Genomic DNA, 20616 nt, shown 5'->3' on the forward strand with positions numbered 1-20616 from the left:
CTGCGTGAACAGCCACAGAAATCTGGTCAGAAGTGAGTGCCCACTCTGAAAGCAAGAAGGAGGGTGCTAGCACAAGTCCTGCTGCCATGCCTTCAGGGCTGGCTGCCACTGCTGCCCACCAGCCCTGCCAACAGAAGCTACTGTCAAAGCACAGCCTGTATATCTCTTCCTGTGCCACCCCACTTTGAATCTTGTCATATTCATGGACCTGCAATTATTTCTGCTTGTGTTTTGTGTGCTGAGGAGCCCAATCTCAAACCCATCTGCAGCTCAGTGTGGCAGAAAATGGGCTTTAAGCCCTCACCACCTCTTCAGCAGCTGTGGTTGATTTTGATGGAGCTCAGAAGTTCAGGTGAAGTCTAGGTGGAGGTTGTCATGCTCAATCCATCTCTTGACCCCAGGTTTTCCTGCCAAAGCAAGGTGTGGCCTGCATTCATCCCAGCCATGTGCGTTCAGGCACCTAAGTTGAGATGCTTCAGTGAGAACCCTGTCAGGCTCTGCTCTCTCCAAAGTTGGGAGAGAGAGATGGGAACCTTATGGAGCAATTCATTGCTAGGTATCCTACTTGTTTCTCTCCATTGACTACGTGGGAACCTGAGGAGGTAATGATTTTAACTTGAATGCTACAAGTGCGTAAGCGAATCTGGGATAAGCATCACTCGCTTTGAATTTTCCTATTGTGGGTTTTGGTTTTTGGTGGTTTTTTTTTTTTTTTTTAGTGTTAAAGACATTTATTGAAACATAAAATACAGATGCCTTGGCTGAATTTTGCCTCTTCACAGCTACCTCACACTGTACTCTTAGCCACCTTCAGGTCATTATAAATAGCACTTTTGGATCCTCTGTAGTGAAGGTGCTGAAGCCATCGCAAGAATCTAATATTGTCTGGTTTTAATACATTACTTAATCCGTTCGGGACTAAGCCAAGGCGGACTCATTCTTCAGGCAGTTTCCATTTTGATGTAGTATTTACATTAAATGAAAGGCCATGATCCTGTTCAAAGACGTGATTTCCCCCTCTCTCCCCTGCTGTCATTAGAGTCAGATAACAGGAAGAGACAGTAAGATAACTGCCACTTATTTAGATTTCACCGAAGCTTTCAGGCAGAAACAGGGACGCCAGCCAGAGCCAAATCAATTCGTTTGAATGATTTGCTGATTATCTGTGTTAGTTATTCCCTGATTATCTTGCCTGGTGTCCATGGCTAGCTCTTTGCCTTTGGGCTTGGGTTTGCTGTTTATTTTAAGCTATTATTTCTGAGGAATATTCTGCATAATGAGTAGTGCACAGCTGTCTCTAGAGACAAGAATAATTGGCACTGGAAAAACTGGGGAGCGATATGCTAATAACTGATTGACAGGAAAAAGATTGGTCATAGTTTTTCATGGAGGCATACTAACTTCTTAGGGAAACCAGACTAATAAAGTAGCCTTTGATAGCTCCTTTCAAGACTATGGCTTGAACACTTGGATCACTGCTTTTGTGTCATAATTAATATTTAAATTATGGACATTCCAAGAGCTCCCTGCCAAGATACACTGAACAAGGCACTATGTGGATCATACCTGTAGAAGAATTTAGACCAAAAGACCAGTCAGGGAGCAGGTGAACAGGCACAGACAGGCAGGGATTCGGCGAACTGAGCTCCAGCAGCAACACGCCATGGCAAAGGCAGGTGTACAGGCCTCCAGTTTCCAGTGCAGAGTTACTGGACCATGGTCTTCTCTGTCCCCTGTCTGGCAGAACAGTGCTGCCGGAGTCACTGCTGCATCCCTCCTCACTGGGAGTTCACGTTCTACATCCCAGTAGGGCTCAGACAAAAAATAGGACCAGTGTTGCTCCTAATGCCTGACTTGAATGTAAGCTTTCCCCCCCGCAGAGTCTACCATCACACAAGACAAGGACCTATAGCAAGATGCTAAAGTACTGCGTAATGGAGCTAGAGTAGCAAACGACTAATTCACTCAGGTAGTGCAGGTTGACCTTCTCCCTCCTTCAGCCAAAGGACCTGAAAAATTCTTCAAAATCCAAGGAAATGTCTTGTACTTCGGGGTTTCTGGTGACAAAGAGAAAATGAAGCCTCTGTATTTGATCCTTTCGCACTTCCACTACCTTCCCTGTGAGGCAGGCCCCTTAGCCCACAAGCAGATTGTTTTCTGGCTTTTAACGACCTGCATTTTAACAACATAATGTAGATAAACATATACAGCCTTATCCACAATGGAAATAAATAACTTGATTCTATTAATTACCTTGCCTGAATGAATTTATCTGCAGTAACTAAGGCAGTTAGCACATGGTCTGATCTAAAGCAGAAGCGGGGAAACTAAGCTGTGACCAAAATGAGATTGTGTTGTTCTGAATGATGCGGAAAGAAACCTCAATGACAAAGCAATACAGATGAAATCAGACTACATGTTTTGCAGCCAAACACACAGAACAAGAAACGAAAGCAACTCATGATGCTATCAGAATTACAGGCCAGTTTTCCCTCCCTCACGGGCTGGAGTGACTGGTGCAGCCTGTGGGGTGAGGCCCCCGCCTAGGCGAGAACGGCGGCTGAGGGGCCAGGGCTCGCTCCCCACCTCGCCAGCCTGTTTTCCTCTCCTTCCTTGCCAGCCTGTCCTCCTCCCCTTTCGGACTGTGTGTGTGTGTGTGTGTGTGTGCGTGTACAGCTCTGCTCATTTTGCTTGTCAGTCAAGACAAACTGAGAAGTCTGAGGACAGACTGATAAACCAGTAATTACAGAGCAAAGTCAACAAGAAGAGATGGCACCAGGTTGGCTGGTGGGAGCGTTTGTTCATGGAGGGGAGAGAGCTCCAAGAACAGATACAACTTTCACAGCACAGATAACTGATTTCCTCTTAACATCAATCCCTAACAAAGTTGGTCCAAACCTGTAATATCTGCAAAATCAAACTTTGGGCTGGACCAACAAACCCAGCTGTCTTGAAGCCTTAAAATATCACATTTCAGTCACACACTATGCTGTAAACTTCATGTATTAATGTCAGCTGGATCAGATCTGATAAAAAATGTCCAAAGAGGAATTCAAAAGTGCCAGAGTCAATTTTCAACTTAAAGATTATTTTTTTAACCTTGCAGGCTTATATTGACATCTGTGTCTCTCATTAGAAGAGGGACATTAGAGCTGCTGTACTAAGACCATTAACTCCAATGTATCTTTCTGCCAGCCACCAGAAGAGACTACTGAGAACAGTGTGAGAAACGGGCACAGATAGAGAAATCCTTTCCTGCCCTCATCAGACAGCGGTGTAAGGGCTTCCTGAGCCAAATGCTCTGAGCAAGCCGCTATGTTTAATCCTCATAAACATACCTATCCTTCATTAATTTGTCTTCTTTTCTGAACCCATTTGTACTTTTGGCATCCAACGCTTCCCATGGCAACAAGTTCCACAATTTAATTATGCACTGTGTGAAAAAGTACTTCCCTTTGTTTGTTTTAAACCTGCTAAAACAGAATGACAGGATGCACAACAGAATTGCATGGGCAGGCTTAAATGGGAAGATGATGTAGAATGACAATGGAAAATCAGTCTCAGAGCAGAGAAATAGAAATCATATTTGTTTTTGCTTTACTCTGACCACCAGTATGGGGTTAGTTAGTACTTCCTATCATTCCTCTCCCTTTCATAAATAAGCTAATCTACCTGATCAGTGTGAAGAGTTAGAAAACAATCTGAGCTCGCTACAAAAATGGCAACGTTTGTCAGAAAAGCAAGGTCTGCTGTCTTTTTCTCTTAGGGTGGAAAAGATGTGCTGACTGCTGCGCTGGGCAAGGGAAGGCCTCTGAATTTGCATTTAATCTGCTAGGTGATGTGACGGTTAAAGAGGTCAATACGATTTGGGGCTCTCATGGAGATGCACCACAGGGAAAGAACACATGAGCCTCTCTTCCTGGAACTGATGTGCGACAGCATCTGGAAAAGGTGAGCGCAGTTCTCTGCACCTCGTTACCAGGAAGACAAGCTGGAGGAAGTTCAGAGAAGAAGAGCCAACTGTAGCTGTACGCTTGGAAGAACTGGCTGATGGGAAAAAGTACAAAGAGCTGACAGCACAGAGTTTGCTAACCAACACCTAGGGAGTAAGATGATGTAATAACTGTTAACTAACCTTTTAAGTGTAAATCTGCAGAAATGAAAGGAACTAGGTTAGTGCGGGACGAGGGAGTAGCATAAGTGATGATGAGCTTAGCAGAAAGCAAATGTAATAACAATACCTCATCATCCCCTGCCCTGCCTGATGTCTGGTTTTGACCTGGGCGTTCCAGGTCTCAGTGCATGATGTTTGCAAGGAGCACAGGTTATGATGCTCTTGCCCAGCGGAGAATCGTGTGGGCACTGAGTCATCAGCGCTATTGCCTGCGCTAAGAAGGGCTTGGGCCACCTGCTCATGGCCTGGCAGAAAGACCCAGTTGGTGCCATTGCAGTCATTGCTCTGGTCCCAAAAGCAGACAGAAGTGCTGCTCATATTCCATTCATGCTCCTAGCTGTGGCAATGCTGTCAGGACCTCAACTCTGGTTTAGGCAGTCTCTGGATAAAGCATATGCTTGGATGTAAGTTAGGGTGTAGTCAGATATGGAAAGACTGATCTTGTTTGGGCTTTATCTGTAGGTCTGTGTGTGCTCCTAAGAAGCTATTCATGTCCTGAAACACATGGACAGGGAGACTGATGCTTCTAAAGCCCATACGTGAACTAAATATGAAGAAAACCGTAAAAATGTAACTGCAACATGGAATGAAAATGCAACAAGCAGAAAATGAAACAGATGTAACTGCAGCAGGGTTTTGAGGAGTGTACACTGTGTGGAACACCTTGCCAATGTGACTTCCTTCTGCTACTTTCTATGATTTTATGGTTATCTAGAGCATCCTGACTCTTTAGGAATTTACTCTTCAGTGATACAGACAGAGGCATTGACAGGCTGTGGTGCTCTCTTTCCCAAACAAACCCATTTATCTATAGAACACACTTATCCTGGCTAACTGACTTTAACATACATTCTTACAGTTTAATATTTTACAGGTGTCAGATGGGGTGCTATGAAGGCTACATAAAGGGCAAGGTCATGTCTCCCAATAGATTCAGTCCTGAGGTAAAACGTAACATAATTGGAAAGAGATGAAAAGAACAGAAAAGCCACTAGGGAAGCTACAGAAATTAAGTCATGCAGCGAGGACTGGGTTTAGGCACAGCCTAAAATAAAACGCCATGTTTATCTTTAAAGGTAGACAGTTCTGACTTGAATCTGTCCAATTAAACCTGCCTTTACTTACGGTCTTACTTATGCACTTATTCAGTACCCCTGAGACTGCAAAAGAAGACCTTTTTTCAACAAAAAAAAAAAATCTAAAAGTTAATGTAATGGCAAAAGTCAGGCAGAGTTCACCCAGTTCCTCCCACATTGTCAGATGTTCTTCAAAGAATAAATGTGAGCTACCTCTACATTCAGTTTAAATTGGCTAGGTCATATTAATTAATTGGTTAGATCATGTTAATTAATCCTGAAACTTTGATTTGCACTACATTTTTAAAGAAAATTACTAAAATTGTATATATTTCCTGAAGTCAGATTGCACAAATTTGAAACACACAACTACACAGAGGGCAGTGTAGAAACAGTTCTTCCAAAGGGAAGATATATTTTCTCCAGTTAATTTCTAGTACATGTTGTTAATATATGAGGGATCCTGTTCTAATTTGTGGGTCTTCCTCACAACCTACAAAGTCTCTGTCCTGGTGAGCAGCCTGCTTTCTGCATCTCCTCCCTAGATGTTCTACGTATCCAATGAGTATGAACATATTTTAAAAATCCCATGTTTGTTCAAATGCAGATTTCATGTTTGACTGTGCCTTGACACGTGAAGAACAGTGTGGATTGGCATGTGACCCGTATACATAATGGTTCTTGTTGCTCATCATATGAATGACCCTCACAAACTGCAGTGTCTGTCACTGCCATGGAGTCCCTGGAAGCAGACATGCTTTTGAATGGTGGGGATTTGCTGCCTGCGCTGGGGAAAGGGGTCCCAATGTGGGACTCTTTCTCCAGGCATTGCCTACATGTGCCTGCTCCAGCATATGTACGTGAAGAAGCGTGGACTGTAGATCTGCCTCTGAATTACTCTGCTATTACTAATTCAGCAGCTGAGCTGAGCAGTGTACATCCATGAGGATGTAGCACTAAGCTCTGGGTCGCAGTCCCACTGCCTCTTCTCAGCAGCTGTTTATCACCTGCCTGGCTGCTGAGGATACTATTCAGACACCTGTTTGCATCTCTTTATAGTAATTTCGCTGTAATGTTTTAAAGCAAGTATTTAAAATAAACAAAGTACGGTTAGAGATTAAGATTTGGATTAGCATCTGCATGGGGTTTGGCTCTGATGTCATGGTTTGACTTCAAGGAAATATCTGAGCTACGGTTTAGATTCTGCAATACTACAACTCCTATGTCTGCACCCACAATTTCAGGCCCCAGTACTGGGATGAGGTAAGATTATGAGCTGGTCAAACTAAGGAAGGATTGAGAAAGAGCAGTTGTTCTGAAAAGTTTGCCAACCACAATTCTTAAAGTATCAGGAAAGAACTGTAATGTTTTGAGTACAGATTTTACAGATATATACAGGTTTTCTATTGGCATATTTATTTTCATCTCAAGCATGATTTATTTTTTGTTTTGAACAGTGACTTGCCTGACAGGTGATCTTTGCTGGAGAGGGTGAATGAAGCCAGATGTGGCAAAGACCCATTCAGGTTGCTCACCTACACCTTCCTCTGAGCCAGTTTGAGCTCACATAATTTTAGACAGCCAACAGTGAATACAGAACTGAAGCAAGGCTCTGTTTATTGAATGATGCATACTTTCAGAACAGTAAAAATAAAATAACTTTCCAGGTTGGATGTCAATGGCTCCTACATCCCACACATTGAATGGAAGCCATTATACTCCACTTTGACTGGGGAAAGAATCCTGGTTTTGCTCTATCTCAAAATCATGTGGGTTTTCTCTCCACTCCACAACAGCATCATCAGGGGCCAAACCAGAGCTGTGGACAGAGCTGAGCAAGTCAGGAGTCAGTGCTTCCCAATTCTGCACCTGGAAAGGGACAAACTCCATGCAAAGGCCAGGTTAGCTGCCTTTTGGGGAGATGTGGCATCCTCCTGAGTCCCTGTCACAAATCAGAAGTCCTCATCAGCAGGTGCTGAATATTCTCTGTGTAACTGAAAGTGCTGGTACTATGCTGGGACACTGAGAGTTTGCCACTGTCAGGAACCCCTGTATTGTTGTCAGAGCTGGCAGTAATGCTCCTGCCACCTCAGGTGTGAACTAATAGGATATAATTGGCACAATAAGGTCCTCTGGACTCAGAGACCCGAGGCTGGGTGCCGTCTGCGACTGACGCTGCAGTGTTTCATCAGTCGATTCTGGGCTACTCACTTTGCATTACACGGACACCGCAGCTCAGGGGCCGGAGCAAGAGGAGGACGTATGCACCTTAGGGAAAAATTATTCTTCCTTTCATTTCTGCCATTTAATATTGTACTTTATGAGCAACCATGTGCAACCATCAAGGCATATTTTGTCATTCTGTTACAAAAAAATGCACAATTTGCCTATGAAAATCATCAGCTTCAATGGACTCCAAATCCATTACACAAGTTCTGAATTTGTCTCTAAGGCAATTTCTCCACTAGCCTTTTAGTGCCAATTCTACCCAACTATTTTGGCTGCTACCCGTGGAAATAAAGCCTTTGAACAGTTTCTGCACCTGAGAGTCTAGCAATCTATTTTTCAGATGAGGACAGATTTCAGATCCATCCTTCTAACTCCACTGTTAAACAGTCATTAATAGTTAGCTGGATTGTTATTGTAAGCTTCTATATTTGACTATTAACAGCAAGTGCATATGCGTATCAGCTCCAGATAAAACAAACCTACCTAGGGACTGATTTTACGATGACAAAATGATAAAGTTTGCTAAAAAATGTAGAGTGAATCTGTAAGCTCTGGAAAACATTAACAAAAATAACTAAGTAACACTCCCTATTCATACCTAATTCCTACTGACATCAAATTTAGCTGTGTGTACTTTGGACCCATTGGAACTGTTACAGTGAAAAATCTTGCTGCTCAAGACCTGTTTGAAACACACAATATTTTGTATTCTGATTATGCTGTTTCAAAAAGATGTTTTGTCATCACTGTAGTTTAGGCAGATTCTCCATTGTCTGGTATCTTGTTATAGTCATTTATATCAACACAGAGTGGGTGTATGGTAGCCAGCAGTCTGTGTTAGCAGCATTTTATATTCAGTTTGCACTTACGTAAATGATTGTGCAAGATGTGAGATACAGTTCCCTCTGGGAATTATATATGTTTTTGGGTGTAATCTTTACGTGTGTAGCCAACACACAAGAATATAGAGAAGTTTTAACATGTTATAGTTGCTATCACCCCAAATAAATATAATTAACTAAGCAGCTTTCAGTTGCACTCACAGGCAGGATCCAAAACAGCTCATGGTTTGTGGTGGCAGATACGTAGGAAATATGAGCCTGTAAGGAACAACATATTGCTATGGTTTTCATAGAGTTGTTCACCACAATTTCATAATGGTCAGGTAAGGAACTCTTCAGGCCAAGAAAGGGTTAGGAAAGTGTATTCCAAAAACACATTAAAGTCTATGTGGTTTCATAGGATGCTTCTTTGCAATTCAGAAGAAAATTCTGGTGAATTATGTCACACTTCACTTGAATTACATTTATACTCTGTTTTAGAGAAGCTGGTATCACAGTAATCTCTGGGACAGCCAAGTCCAGAAAGCAAGTGCTATGAAGTTGTGTTTGTAATACAGGGCCATGTGTTCCTTCCTTTTACCACAGAGCCTTAAATGTTGCATATCCTACTTTGCAAGTCAAGGTGTCCCAGAAGAGGTATAAACAATATTGGGGGCTAGAGGAAATGGAGGCACCTTACCAATGTGCTCCCCTGAGTGTCTGGCACGTGTTGGCTTGGAAATCCCTGACAAGACCCAAAAGTGCCATTAAAGCTTTCCTGTGGTTTTTTTTTTTTTTCCTCAGAGCTGGTGACAGCATATAGGAAAAGGGCACTTGCTGGTGGCAGCACGTGTCCCATATCCACAAATATTCAGTGTCAAGAAAGAACTGTTCTTCAGATCATCAGAGAGCCGGGTCAAGCCCATGGGTGGTCTAAGCATTCCCGAGGTGTCCACGTCTCTCTGCAGAGGTTTGGGTCTTTGTTTTGCCCAACTGTAAACCACAGCCTCGGGTAGAAGAGCAAAGGAAGAACCAAAGAGGCAACCCCTGGCTGACTTTTTGCTGGATGCTTTCATCTCCTGAAGTTTCCCTAATGTGGGACACCTCGGGTTTTCAGTAGAAGGCAAGAATGTCTAAATACCAGTGAAAAAAATCTGCTTTCTCAATGCTCAGAAACAGCTGAACTTGTTTTGCTGAAACCTTAAACATGCTCAGCATGAAGCAGATTCCCCCAGAACAGAATTTTTTCCACCTGGATTACTTAAATTTGGCAAAATCATAATCAGCTGAATATAAGGATGTAGGATGGAAAATGATAAGCTCCTGCCAGCTCTGCCTATGATAATAGCTCATATGTTGTCCAACACTTTTTAGGCCAAGATGTGTCTCGTTCTGTTACATCTAATGAATGCCTTTAAGACTGACCTGCCTTCATGTTTATTATAGTTGTAACTCACTTAGTAAATCAAATCATGACGGTGAGGAGGAGGAGGAAGATGTGAGAAGTGAATATCTAACAGATGAGTTATCTGGAAGACAGCAGCACCGACCGACATCACCTCACAATGAGTGGTGCCTCTGTCTGGAGCAGTCTGGCTTCCACAGCGCTAGGAAAATCAGAGAAGTGAACTCCCTCCTATTTCCTCCTTGGAAGATATTCAAGGCTGTGGCCTCACCTCTCTTGGAAGAGTCTTGAAATACTTTCAATAATGGGAAGGGGTGGAATGGCTGCGGGCTGGATCCTCTTGGAGAGCACTCTGTAGCATTAGGGAGTGACGTTGCTGGTAGCCTGCTCTGGCTGTTAAAAGATGGACTTCGCTGGACTGCTCACTAATTCTGTGCAGCCAAACACAGTTACTTCAGCTAGGAATGATTCATCTCTGGTGAAACTCTTCTGAAGTCTGCGGTGCCACAGAAGGTGCTATTTTGGGCAAAACTCCCATTTTTAAGAGCACAAACCGGGCAGGTACCATGCCAAAAAAAAAATCCTGTTAGTGGTATCAGAACCTACGAGACAAGGAAAGAGTTCTGTGCTTCGAGGCTCTTCTCACTGGAATAACCACCTCGGGAATCAGAGATCTGTGGTGTGTTTATCGCAGATAATCGGGGGCACTGGTTCTGGAAGCATTAATTTCCTGATTTTCTGACATTTGGGCGGGTTTGTTTGATTTTTAAAATTTATTTTATTTTAACGGATTTACCTGACGACAGACGGGCGCAGCCACGCGCTCCTCTGCCCCCCGCCCCCTCCGCCGTGCGCGCCCGCGGTGCCGCCGTCCAGGTGTTTCACGTTACCGCCGCCCTGTAAAACCCGCTCACGAACACGGTGACACATAAACGCTAAATTAAAGCGGCGCTGCTCCTCCGCCCGGGGCTGGGGGGAGAGGGAGACGCGGCCACCCGCAGCCGGGCCCCGGAGCGCGTCCCCGCTGTCGCTGCCTCCTCCTCCGTGGGGACGCCGGCTCTCCGCAGCACCGGGAGGGAGCCAGCGGCGGCCGGCGGGAGCTCCAGAGCCCCGCCGGGGCCAGTGGGCTGCCCGCTGCCTCCGGTAAGAGCTTCCCCCCTCGCCACCTGCGGCGGGCCGTCCTCGGGGAAAGCTGCTCCGGGCCCCACGCGGGACGGGAGCTGCGAGGCGAGCGAAACAGGCTCAAAGCAGCCGATTAGAGTGGCTGGGCCAGGGGGCATTTGCGGGGCGAACAGCAGCGGCCCCCGCTGCTTCCCCCGGGGAGCCTGTCCGACCTTGTCCCCGTCAAGCCCACTGATTTGGGGGACGAAGCAGCACGTTTGTATCGGCTCCCCCCAGCCTGAGATACTTTTTCTGTCCGCCCCGTCGGGAGCGCGTACCGGGAAGCGACGGGGGAGCCTTGAGTGCCCCCAGGCACCGCCGTCGGGGCTGGCACCGATGAGGGCCCTGATTTTTTGGTTTTTTTTTTTTCTCCTTGAGCTCAGAACTCCTCGAAGGAGGGGGATTTCACAGAAAGCGAAAGGGGAGGACAGGGCCCCGAGGTTATTACATAAAATAATGAGTTCTCCAGCCGATCTCTTCGGGCTGAGCTTGTGCCGGTGTGGGGATGCACACACCCCGTCCCGCCGCCCTCCAGAAATCCCCAGATTAGCAAGAAAATTTGGGGGTGTTTCAAGTGTATTCCAAGAAAATGAATGTGAAGTTTTCTGTTGTGTTTTTTGGTTTTTTTTAATCGGGAGTGTATTTTCTCTCCCTCCCGAGGTTTTTCAGATAAATTGGCGCGCTTTCCAGAGGGAACCTAAAGAAGAAATAATAAAACTATTAAAGCACTGTCTTGGTTGTGCGGATCTTGTGGTGTCTATAGCATCTTCCTTTAAATGCAAGACAGACTGTAAAATCCAGTCAAAATTATATTCATCGCAGCAATATTGGTAATAATGTATTTTATCCGAAGCTGCATTATCTTCCTCACAATAGAAAGTACAAACAAAACGTATGTTCCAAAAGAAAGGGAAAAGGTTTTATTTAATCCAGAAAATAATTAAAATCTCATGTATTTTTATTGGGTTTAGTATCCAGCAGAGTGAAAATATTGAAACTCCGAGACCCCTTGCATTAAAAAGTCACAACTGTTCTATTTTATTAGTTCTGACTGTGTGAAAAAAATTATAAGGACAACATTGAAAAAATCCGGGTTTTAGAGCCCCGAATGGCCATAAAAACAATAAAATCAACTATAAAACCTGCACTAGTGATATTAAAAAATTATGTAGTTCAATAAATGTGACATTTCATGAATGCGAATTTAATAGTCTCCAACCCGTGGAAGGAGGAAGGCTAAAGTCTAACAATTGAATTTGAAAGGGGCGGTGCTGTAAAGCTGCAAAATTAAGTGCTTCATTTTTCTTGTTAGGGATTATGCAGTGGTAGTGGAATGTAATAACTGTGCCATTAAAACTTCCTTTTAACAAGGCCTATTGCTTGTATAAAAGTCAGAAAAGAATAATCTCTTCCTCTATTTATTTGTTTTCTAATAATACAGCAAAACATTTTTTTTTTCTTTTTGCTTAAACTTGTTCTCAGGATTTTGAATCGACAGCTTGTAAAATATTGTGGGGGCCCTCCATACTGCTGCCTTGTATCATGCACGTCGTTATTCCAGAGGGCAACGGGTCATCGGTTTACTGTACATTTATTAAGTAAATCAAGCTGCAAATCCAACACTTCCAGATGAAAACATTAGCTAAACCCCTTGGAAAGAGCAATGCCTGGGAGACTGAGCACAGAGAGAAAAAATAATCAAAACTGTCAGCTCGCTTTACGTGTACCTGATATTTACAAGACACAAGACCACGCTTTAAAGGTGAGTTTTGGCATGTGTTAACAATGTAAAGAAAAAAACCCCAACCTCCCTGTATTATTAAAAATATATATATTTCCATTTCACCAACACCCTTTCGCCTTGCTCTGAGCCTCTTATTTATTAAGATCTTTGTGGGTTTCAACTGGAGACTTTTTTTAAAAAAAAAAAAAAAAAAAAAAAAAGAAAGGCTAACCCAGCACCTGCTATTTCTTAACAGCTTCCCGTGCTCGCTGTCAGCGCGGAGGCGTATGAGGGAGACGGGCGACCCGGCGGGATCCGCGGACACACAGGGGGCACCTGCCGTCGCCGTTCCCACAGAAGGGGGGAAAGCGGCGCCACCCGCTGCCGTCGGAGCGAGTCCCTGGGTGGGTGACGGGGCGCGGGGAAACCAGGGGTCGCCACCCCCTTTCTTCCTTCCCCCCACCAGTCCGGCCGGGAACGGCGCTCGGCTCGGCCGCGGGGCCGAGAGCAGGAGCCGGCGGCGCCCGGACCTAACGCATGTCGCTGACTGAGGGCGACAGGGCAGGAGGAGACACCGAGCGGCTTCTTAAAAATTAAATAGATAGTGCCCAGGTGGCGCTGCTCAGGCCGCCGCGCCGCCTTCCCCCCGGGGCTGCCGGGAACGGTTCCCCAGCGCCGGGGAGTACCCGGCGGGGGCGGCTGTCCCCGTTTACCGGCCAGGGCTGACCGTCGGTGCCCGGTGGGGCGAGGAGCTGTTCGGCATGATTTCCTGCTCCGCGCCTCGCCGGTCACCCGGCTCTGTCCCTGTTCTACACGGCCGCTCCGCCCACGCGCGGCCTCTGCTCCGCTGCCGCGCTCCCCCGCCCCTTTCCCTGTCCGCACAGCCATTCGGAGCGCCCGCGGGGACCCTTCCAAAGGCTCCCGGCGCGTAGCGAACTCCGGGGGGTGACGGGGACCGCGCAGCCGCCTTCTCCGCCTCCTCCCTCAGTCCGGGGCCGAGACACTCTGGAGTGGTCAGCGCTCTCCCTCGTAGGGAACCCCGAAATCCGGGTGACGCTGTGCCATTCGCGAGTAGAGGAGCTGGAGCCGGTGAGGGCAGCGCGGCGCTCCCTGCCCACTGCCGTCGGACCCCCACTCCGTACCCTCAGACTCCCTGCGCGGCGCCCCCGTGGCCCGGGCAGGCTGCGGGTCGCGCCCCTCTGCCTGAGCTCCCCCGCGCTGCTGCGGTGGTTGATTGGCGCCGCGGGGAGTTTGCTCGGGAAGGCGGGGGGAGAGTTTGCCGGCGGGGGGTGGTTTCCCCCTTCCCTGACCGGGCTCATTGGCTAGACGGAGCCGTGGCAGGAAGGGGACAGAGACCACGCGAGCTCCGCCCCGCACCAATAGAAACCTATCGAAGGGTAACCCGAGCCCAGAGAAACCCGCGGCGGCGGTGCCAGCACCCAGCCGCCGCGGTCTGGACCGGCTTTCTGCAGGGGCGACCGGGGGCGCAGGGGGTGCGCGGGCGGCGGCCGCGCCATGCAGTACCAGCCGCCGGGCGCGGCGCCGGCGGCGGCGGCAGCCCTGGGCGTCGGCGTCCCGCTGTACGCGCCCACGCCGCTGCTCCAGCCCGCGCACCCCACGCCCTTCTACATCGAGGACATCCTGGGCCGCAGCCCCGCCGCCGCCCCGGCCCCCCACTCCCTGCCCGCCCCGCCGCCGCCGACGCTGCCGTCGCCCAACTCCTCCTTCACCAGCCTGGTGTCCCCGTACCGGACCCCCATCTACGAGCCGACCCCCATCCACCCGGCCTTCTCCCACCACCTCGCCGCTACCTACGGCACCGGCGCCTACGCCGGGCCCCTCTACTCCTTTCCCCGCGCCGTCGGCGACTACGCGCACGCCCTGATCCGGCAGGACCCCCTGGGTAAGAAATCCCCCCCCTGCTCTCCCCTGCTGCCGCCGCGCCACTCTCATCTCGTCCCCGTCCCGCCGTCGGGAGCATGGGTGGAATGAGACAGTGGCTGAAATTTGCCCCTCTGCTTCTCCGCGCTCCCTCTGTCGCCCTCCGGCTCCTGTCTGATTTACAGTAAAGACACGGCGCGTTCCGGCGCTGGCAGCGAGACCACAGTGCGCGGCCGCGGTGACTCAGATTTGTTTTCCTTCAACCAAGTGACTCTGAGAGTGTCCTTAGTAATGTCGCGTGTGGTTTTGGTGGGGAGTTTTAATTGTGCTGGGAGATCGCATGGCAGATCTCACCCTTTTCCTGCGGATGACTTGAAAAACAGTCAGGAGATCGGCGCCGCTCGCCGGTCCCCCATGGCTCCTCGGTGGGTCGAGTCGGGTGGGGCCGGAGCCCTGGCAGCCCCTTGTCGCCCGCGGTCGCGGGAAGCGTCCCTGCTGCGGGGGCTGAGCCCCGCGCCCGGGCTGCAGCACTTGTTCTTAGTGATTGCAAAACTGGACCTGACTCACCACATTTGTGCAGTGAAAGAGGCTGACCCTTTCCGTTCATACAGGAAACCTTGAGCTCTCGATAGGAGTAAATCTGGTTTCAGAAGCTGTTAAGTGTTTTCCTGGCCGCCTGAAGCAGGCTCTTCCCCGGGAGTCGTGCACATTGCTGATTACTTTATCGACATCCTCAATACAGACAAATTCAGGAAACACTCGACTTCTGATAGCCGGGATCCGTTTTTCTGATATTGTTCATTTCCTCTGTGTGGGATGTGACTTTATGACAGCTAAAATAACCAGTTGCTTCCTATTTTTTGTGTCTGTTTTGCACCAGAATTACTAAAGCCTGACGCAAGCAAAATCTTGAAAAACAATGCAGCAAATTTCAAAGGGTGCAGGCAGCAAGACAGAAAGACAAACAGAGTGACTCAGTGGCACTGGCCAGAGCCTCAGGCCCCGGGACTCGGCAGCGGAGCTGGCCCGCGACGTGTCACTGCCCGCACCTCCGGGCCCCGCACCGCTGCCCCGAGCCCGAGGCTGAGCCTGGCGGGCACCCCGTGGCTACGGGCGCACAAGCCCTTAGCCGGGGCTGGGGGTCTTGGGCCCTTCTTGCCCGAAGCGGGTGCGGGCAACGTCCCTGCTCTGCGCGGGGACCCGAGCAGTGGTGCAGAGAAAGGGAGACGGTTTCTATGGGCCATCGCACTGAAAGAGCAGAAGGAAGCAAAGGTGGTGGTTTGGTTTGGTTTGTTTTTGTTGGTTTGTTTTTTTTTTTTGTCTCTTTGCGAGATAGACCAACAGGAAACACATTGACGGAAATGTTGCCAGAGCCCGTAGAGTGGCTCTAACTGGTCCCTCTGTTCGGCGGAGGTGAAAAATCAGAGGAGGCGAAATATCAGACTAGGAACTGGGGGCAGTAAAATCAGGCGAAGGAAATTAGCGGGCCCTGGACTCGGCGCACCTCCAGGCCCGGGCTCAGGCAGGAGCCGGGGCTCCCCAGGCACGCGTGTCCACGGCCGGCCGGTGACGCTCGGTGTGTGCCTTTCTTTGAAGGGAAGCCGCTGCTGTGGAGCCCCTTCATCCAGCGGCCGCTGCACAAGAGGAAAGGGGGGCAGGTCCGCTTCTCCAACGACCAGACCATCGAGCTGGAGAAGAAGTTTGAGACACAAAAATACCTCTCTCCGCCGGAGAGGAAGCGGCTGGCGAAGATGCTGCAGCTCAGCGAGAGACAGGTGAGGCCGTGCCCGCACCCCGGGGAACTGCACCCCATCCCTGAGCAGCCTCCGCTGTGCGGCTGCTGTCGGCGCATCGGCCCTGGAGACCCGGCCGGCTCGGTGTGGGGCGACTTTGGCTCTTGCTTTCTTCTCGTGGCTCGGGTATGTCTCCTGGCGCTTACCGGCTCTGAGACTACCCTGTGCCTTCTCTCGTTGTCGTTGCTCAGGTCAAAACGTGGTTTCAGAATCGCCGAGCCAAATGGAGGCGTCTAAAGCAGGTACGGGGATGTTTCCGTTTCTATAGAAATAAGTATTTTAATTGTCTTATCTTATGCCGTGCTCGCCTATTCCAGGTTGTATGCAGAAGTCATCTGAAAGGCTGTTTAACCTCTTCACCTTGATTAAAAAGACAAATAATCATGCTGGAATCAATGAGGGCTCGTTCAGGCAGCACTAACGTTAAAAGCTCCTAATGTGGTTCCTATATCAATTATGCCCGGCTTTCACACACTGCCTATTAAAACTCCACGGTAATTGTTTTGTAAACCCATATGTTGTTTAGCCAATTAACGTGGAGAAGATAAGTCATTGTCAGTAAATTACTTCGGCAGTTGTTTTGGAGAAGAATATTTACTGGTCTTTTAAACCACCCTCTCTTAATAAACAAGTCGATTTATTCTGCAAATGTTGAGAGAGGCAGGTACAAATACCTTGCTTGTTTTGAGGAGCTACATGGAAAACTGAGTAGCTTTTATTTACAAATAGTTACAGCATATGAGGCTGAGAGGTTTAAGCGTTTTCCCTTCTCCTAGAAATGGTGCTCAAGCAGGTGAATATATTTTTTTCATGATCCAGAGGGCCCAATCCTGCCCAGCTAGGCCAGATGAAGGCCCTTGGCTCAAAGGTTTGTGAAAAATCCCTGCATTGTGGCCTGAATCTGGCTTCAGGAAGCATGGCATAAACAGCTGAGTTTTACTGGTAAATCAGCCTCTCATATAAAAATAATAAAAAAGGAAAACTAGTCACAGTGCGACACTCTAGAGGTATTTGTTCTGCGATCTTCTCCCGGGTTTGACCCGTACTTCAGTTGATTTTTTTAATAAAATCCCTTTTCCCTGGCAAGAGGTGGGCTGGGTCCGTGATGGTGCCTCCTCGGCAGGGCCCGGCCTGCGCTGCAGTGTCCAGAGAGCTCGCTTGGGATCTCAGCCATTTTAAGTCATTTCCTCCTTTTCATTCGGTTGCATCCACTTCTCTGAGCCCGCACGGTTACGAGTACGTGTCTCTGCCTGCTTTCTCTTTGCTGAGAGTATCATTTCATGCCCCCTAAGGGGACCGGGCTCCCCAGACAGCTGCCAATGCAGGGCTACTCCTGCCTTCGAAAAGGGGTTTTTATTTGGTTTTGTTTTTAATGGTGACTTTATTAATGTTTAATTTTAGCTTAATTAGTAATTTTTTCACGTTTGCTTTCAGGCCACTGATGGATTTGGCCTCCCTCCTTTTACTGTTGGGTGTAATTAAAGAAAGATCAGGGCAGGAGGAAGCTGTATGTCGGTGTTTGTAGACTCATAATAAACATTTGCTTTGCTAAAGACAAAAGTTCAGAGGTTCCTGGGCTTCGGCAGCTCCTGACTCTTTTGAAGTGGCTGCGATAACCATCACCAAGGAGCCTTATTCACGGCAGCAGCCCCTGTGGCTGCTGGGGAGTGGGATCAGAGCCGAGAGTCCCTGCGTGCAGCTGAGCCCTTTTCCGGCCCTGGCCCACTCAGGCAGGTTTATAGGCAGGAGGCCCGGGGAGACAGTGGGACACCTGCCTTTTCCTGCAAGATCTGGAGAAACCCAAGGTGGTTTTTCCATCCAGCACAGCTGGGATTCCCAGGCCTTCTGGCTTCGTGGCCCGTATTCCTGTATAAAGCAGGCTTCTTTCATTGCAGGAGAACCCTCAGGCTACCAAAAAAGAAGAAGTAGAAGGTGCTGACAGTCACAGTGACCAAAGACCGGAGAGCTGCCCGACTCCAGAGCAGAAGGGTAAGGAGGTCTCCCTGGATGGCTCTCAGTACACCCCCTCACCAGCCTCACAGGAGGACCTGGAGTCAGATGTCTCTGACGACTCAGATCAAGAAGTGGACATTGAAGGTGATAAAGGCTACTACAATTCTACCCACTAATGGCCCCATGTGAAGAGTGGACCCTAACTCAGCTTGCACTTTACCAAGGGCTGGTTTGGAAGGATATTATGCTACAGGAGAAAACTTTCACCATTCCACTGAAAAATACCCAAACAAACAACAAAAACCAACACAACACCAAATAGACTCATTTTATAATAAGCAGAGAAAGACAGATATATTTTCTGCAAACAGTCCATTTTTGGCAGTTCTCTAATTTGGTTTAAAGAACATGGTTTGTATTTAATTATTTGTAAAATGTTTTTGTACATTAATCGATGTTCTGACTGGAATATAATACTGCACCCTGTTCTTACTCACAGGAGGTCTGAATCAGCTGCTGTTAGTGATCAGGCAAAACTCCTGATCTAGTGTGGAAGTGAGTATGGACTACAGGACTAAAGCCTTTGTATGTGTAAACCAATGTACTTTAAATAGATTAATTTAAACGCCCTTTGCAAGCAGAGAAACGTTCTGTGAAATAGGGAGGGATTTGACATCCCATGAAGTGCCTTATGCTCACACCCTTTTACCTGCTGTGGTGTTCTCCTCTGAGACATCCCTCCATTCATGAGGTAACCTCTTTGGAGAGATTAATTTTTGCTCTTGTTTGAGATGAAATGTGCCTTCTCAGATTTTTGAGGACTTTTCCCCACAGTCTTGATGGTTCCATTTACAGGGAAAAAAAAAAAAAACCCAACCATATTTTTCTCCTTTAAAATCTCTAGCACTGTTTTTCTACAGATTTCATACTTGAGAAAAAAATGTGGGGAGTGATAGGGCCGTGGTGCAGGAAAGAAAATGGCATCAGCTGTGGGGGATGAGGCACACAGCTGTAGGAAGATAACGCCTAATTGTATACATATCTGCTTCTGTACATACTAGTTTTCTTTAAGTCTTACGGTTTTATACCTCACATTGTTCATATTTTGTACATATTTGTTCAGTGTTTAAAAACAAACAAACAAACCCCCCAAACCTGGTATTTAATTTTTGATGGACTTGTCTGTGAAATAAAACTAAACTCTGCACCAGCCGCCACACTGGCCGTCCAGTTACTGGCAGGAGAAATCCCAAACTTCCCCCTGTGCAGCAGTGGCCCATGTCTGCTGTAATCGGGCTTTTTCCCTCTGGTACCGTGCCGGTCACCGATCACGCTGCAGCCTTCTGGGTGTCCTCAGGCTGCGGGGATCTCGCATGGGCTCATTGCATATTTTTTTGCTGTTCTCACCTTGCCACCTCACGTTTCGGTTTTGCCTCTATCCGCGCCCGCACGGGAAAGGTCTCTGGCGGGAGGAGGAAAGCGTGGTCTGCGAGCTGCGGCTGGAAGCATCGGTGTTTACCCCCGAGCCGTCCCGACTCGGGGCGGGGGGAGCCTGCGGGGGCTGGAGGAGGAGCGGGGCTGGCGGTGCCTGCTCGGGGCCGGGCATCGACCCCAGCCCGGGCAGCCGCTGACCCGCCTGAGTCAACAGTGGTTATTAATCGGCCTTTCTCCGAAATGATGCCGGCCCGTGGGCGCGGGAATGCGCACAGAACCCGGGGGTGCGGGGAAATGCCCCCGGGACCGGGCATCCCAGGGGGGCCATCCGCACGGTTCAGCCCGCACCGTCCACGTCTTCCGTCCCCCCCGGGTACCACAGAGGCTTTTAGTGCCAGGAAAGGACTTTAGGGAGCAACAAATGGCAACTGTGACTAGCGAATAGGGACGGCCCTTAGGGCAGCCGGCGTGTCGCATCTGAGCAGGTTAATGCTTCGAGAAACAGCTGTGTTTTCTGAATTACTGAGTGGCTTTAACTTTGGTTTATTCTATTAAAACTGCGTTCGTGAACGGAGCCCGAAAACATGAAGTAAACTGGGCGGTTCCGTTGCCACCTGTTCGTGCGCGCCGGGAAAAGAGCGAAGCCTCCGGCCGACCCCTCCGCCCCGCAAGCCGCGGTGCGTGCGGGGTGAGGAAATAATCCTCGAGAGCAGAAAACGTGCAGTGGGGCTCTGCTGGCCAGGAAAACGCGTTTCCATCTTTCACATTTTCCCCTTCTCTCAGCGTTTCTGTCGCGGGTCTCGGCCCGGGTCCGGACGGGAACGGGAACAGCCCATCGTGAGTCTCCGGGGTTGAGCCGCAGGAACTGCGGAAAGGTGCCGGGCGCAGGGCGGGGGGGCGACACACACTCGAGCAGGGGCGTCCCGGCCTTTTCCCTTTAATCTTTCCTTCTCTTGTCTGCCTGTT

At 48.6% G+C, this 20616-nt stretch overlaps 1 protein-coding gene across 1 annotated transcript; it reads left to right on the plus strand.

Annotated features, from left to right (window-relative positions):
* Positions 1–13512: 13512 nt before the first annotated feature.
* Positions 13513–19426, plus strand: HHEX (hematopoietically expressed homeobox). Its single transcript, XM_005507021.3, has 4 exons — positions 13513–14492; positions 16067–16245; positions 16455–16505; positions 18159–19426. Exons 1-4 carry the CDS (start codon positions 14105–14107, stop codon positions 18390–18392), a joined length of 852 nt encoding a protein of 283 aa, XP_005507078.2. The 5' UTR covers positions 13513–14104; the 3' UTR covers positions 18393–19426.
* The last annotated feature ends 1190 nt before the right edge of the window (positions 19427–20616 follow it).

This window comes from Columba livia, chromosome 6 (assembly GCF_036013475.1).
Source record: "Columba livia isolate bColLiv1 breed racing homer chromosome 6, bColLiv1.pat.W.v2, whole genome shotgun sequence".
In the NCBI taxonomy this organism is placed as follows: domain Eukaryota; kingdom Metazoa; phylum Chordata; class Aves; order Columbiformes; family Columbidae; genus Columba; species Columba livia.

Coding starts and splice junctions, on each gene's coding strand:
- HHEX (XM_005507021.3), top strand. CDS start 14,105: ATGCAGTACCAGCCGCCGGGCGCGGCGCCGGCGGCGGCGGCAGCCCTG. Junction 14,493..16,066: donor GATCCGGCAGGACCCCCTGG/GTAAGAAATCCC, acceptor CTTTCTTTGAAG/GGAAGCCGCTGCTGTGGAGC. Junction 16,246..16,454: donor TGCAGCTCAGCGAGAGACAG/GTGAGGCCGTGC, acceptor GTCGTTGCTCAG/GTCAAAACGTGGTTTCAGAA.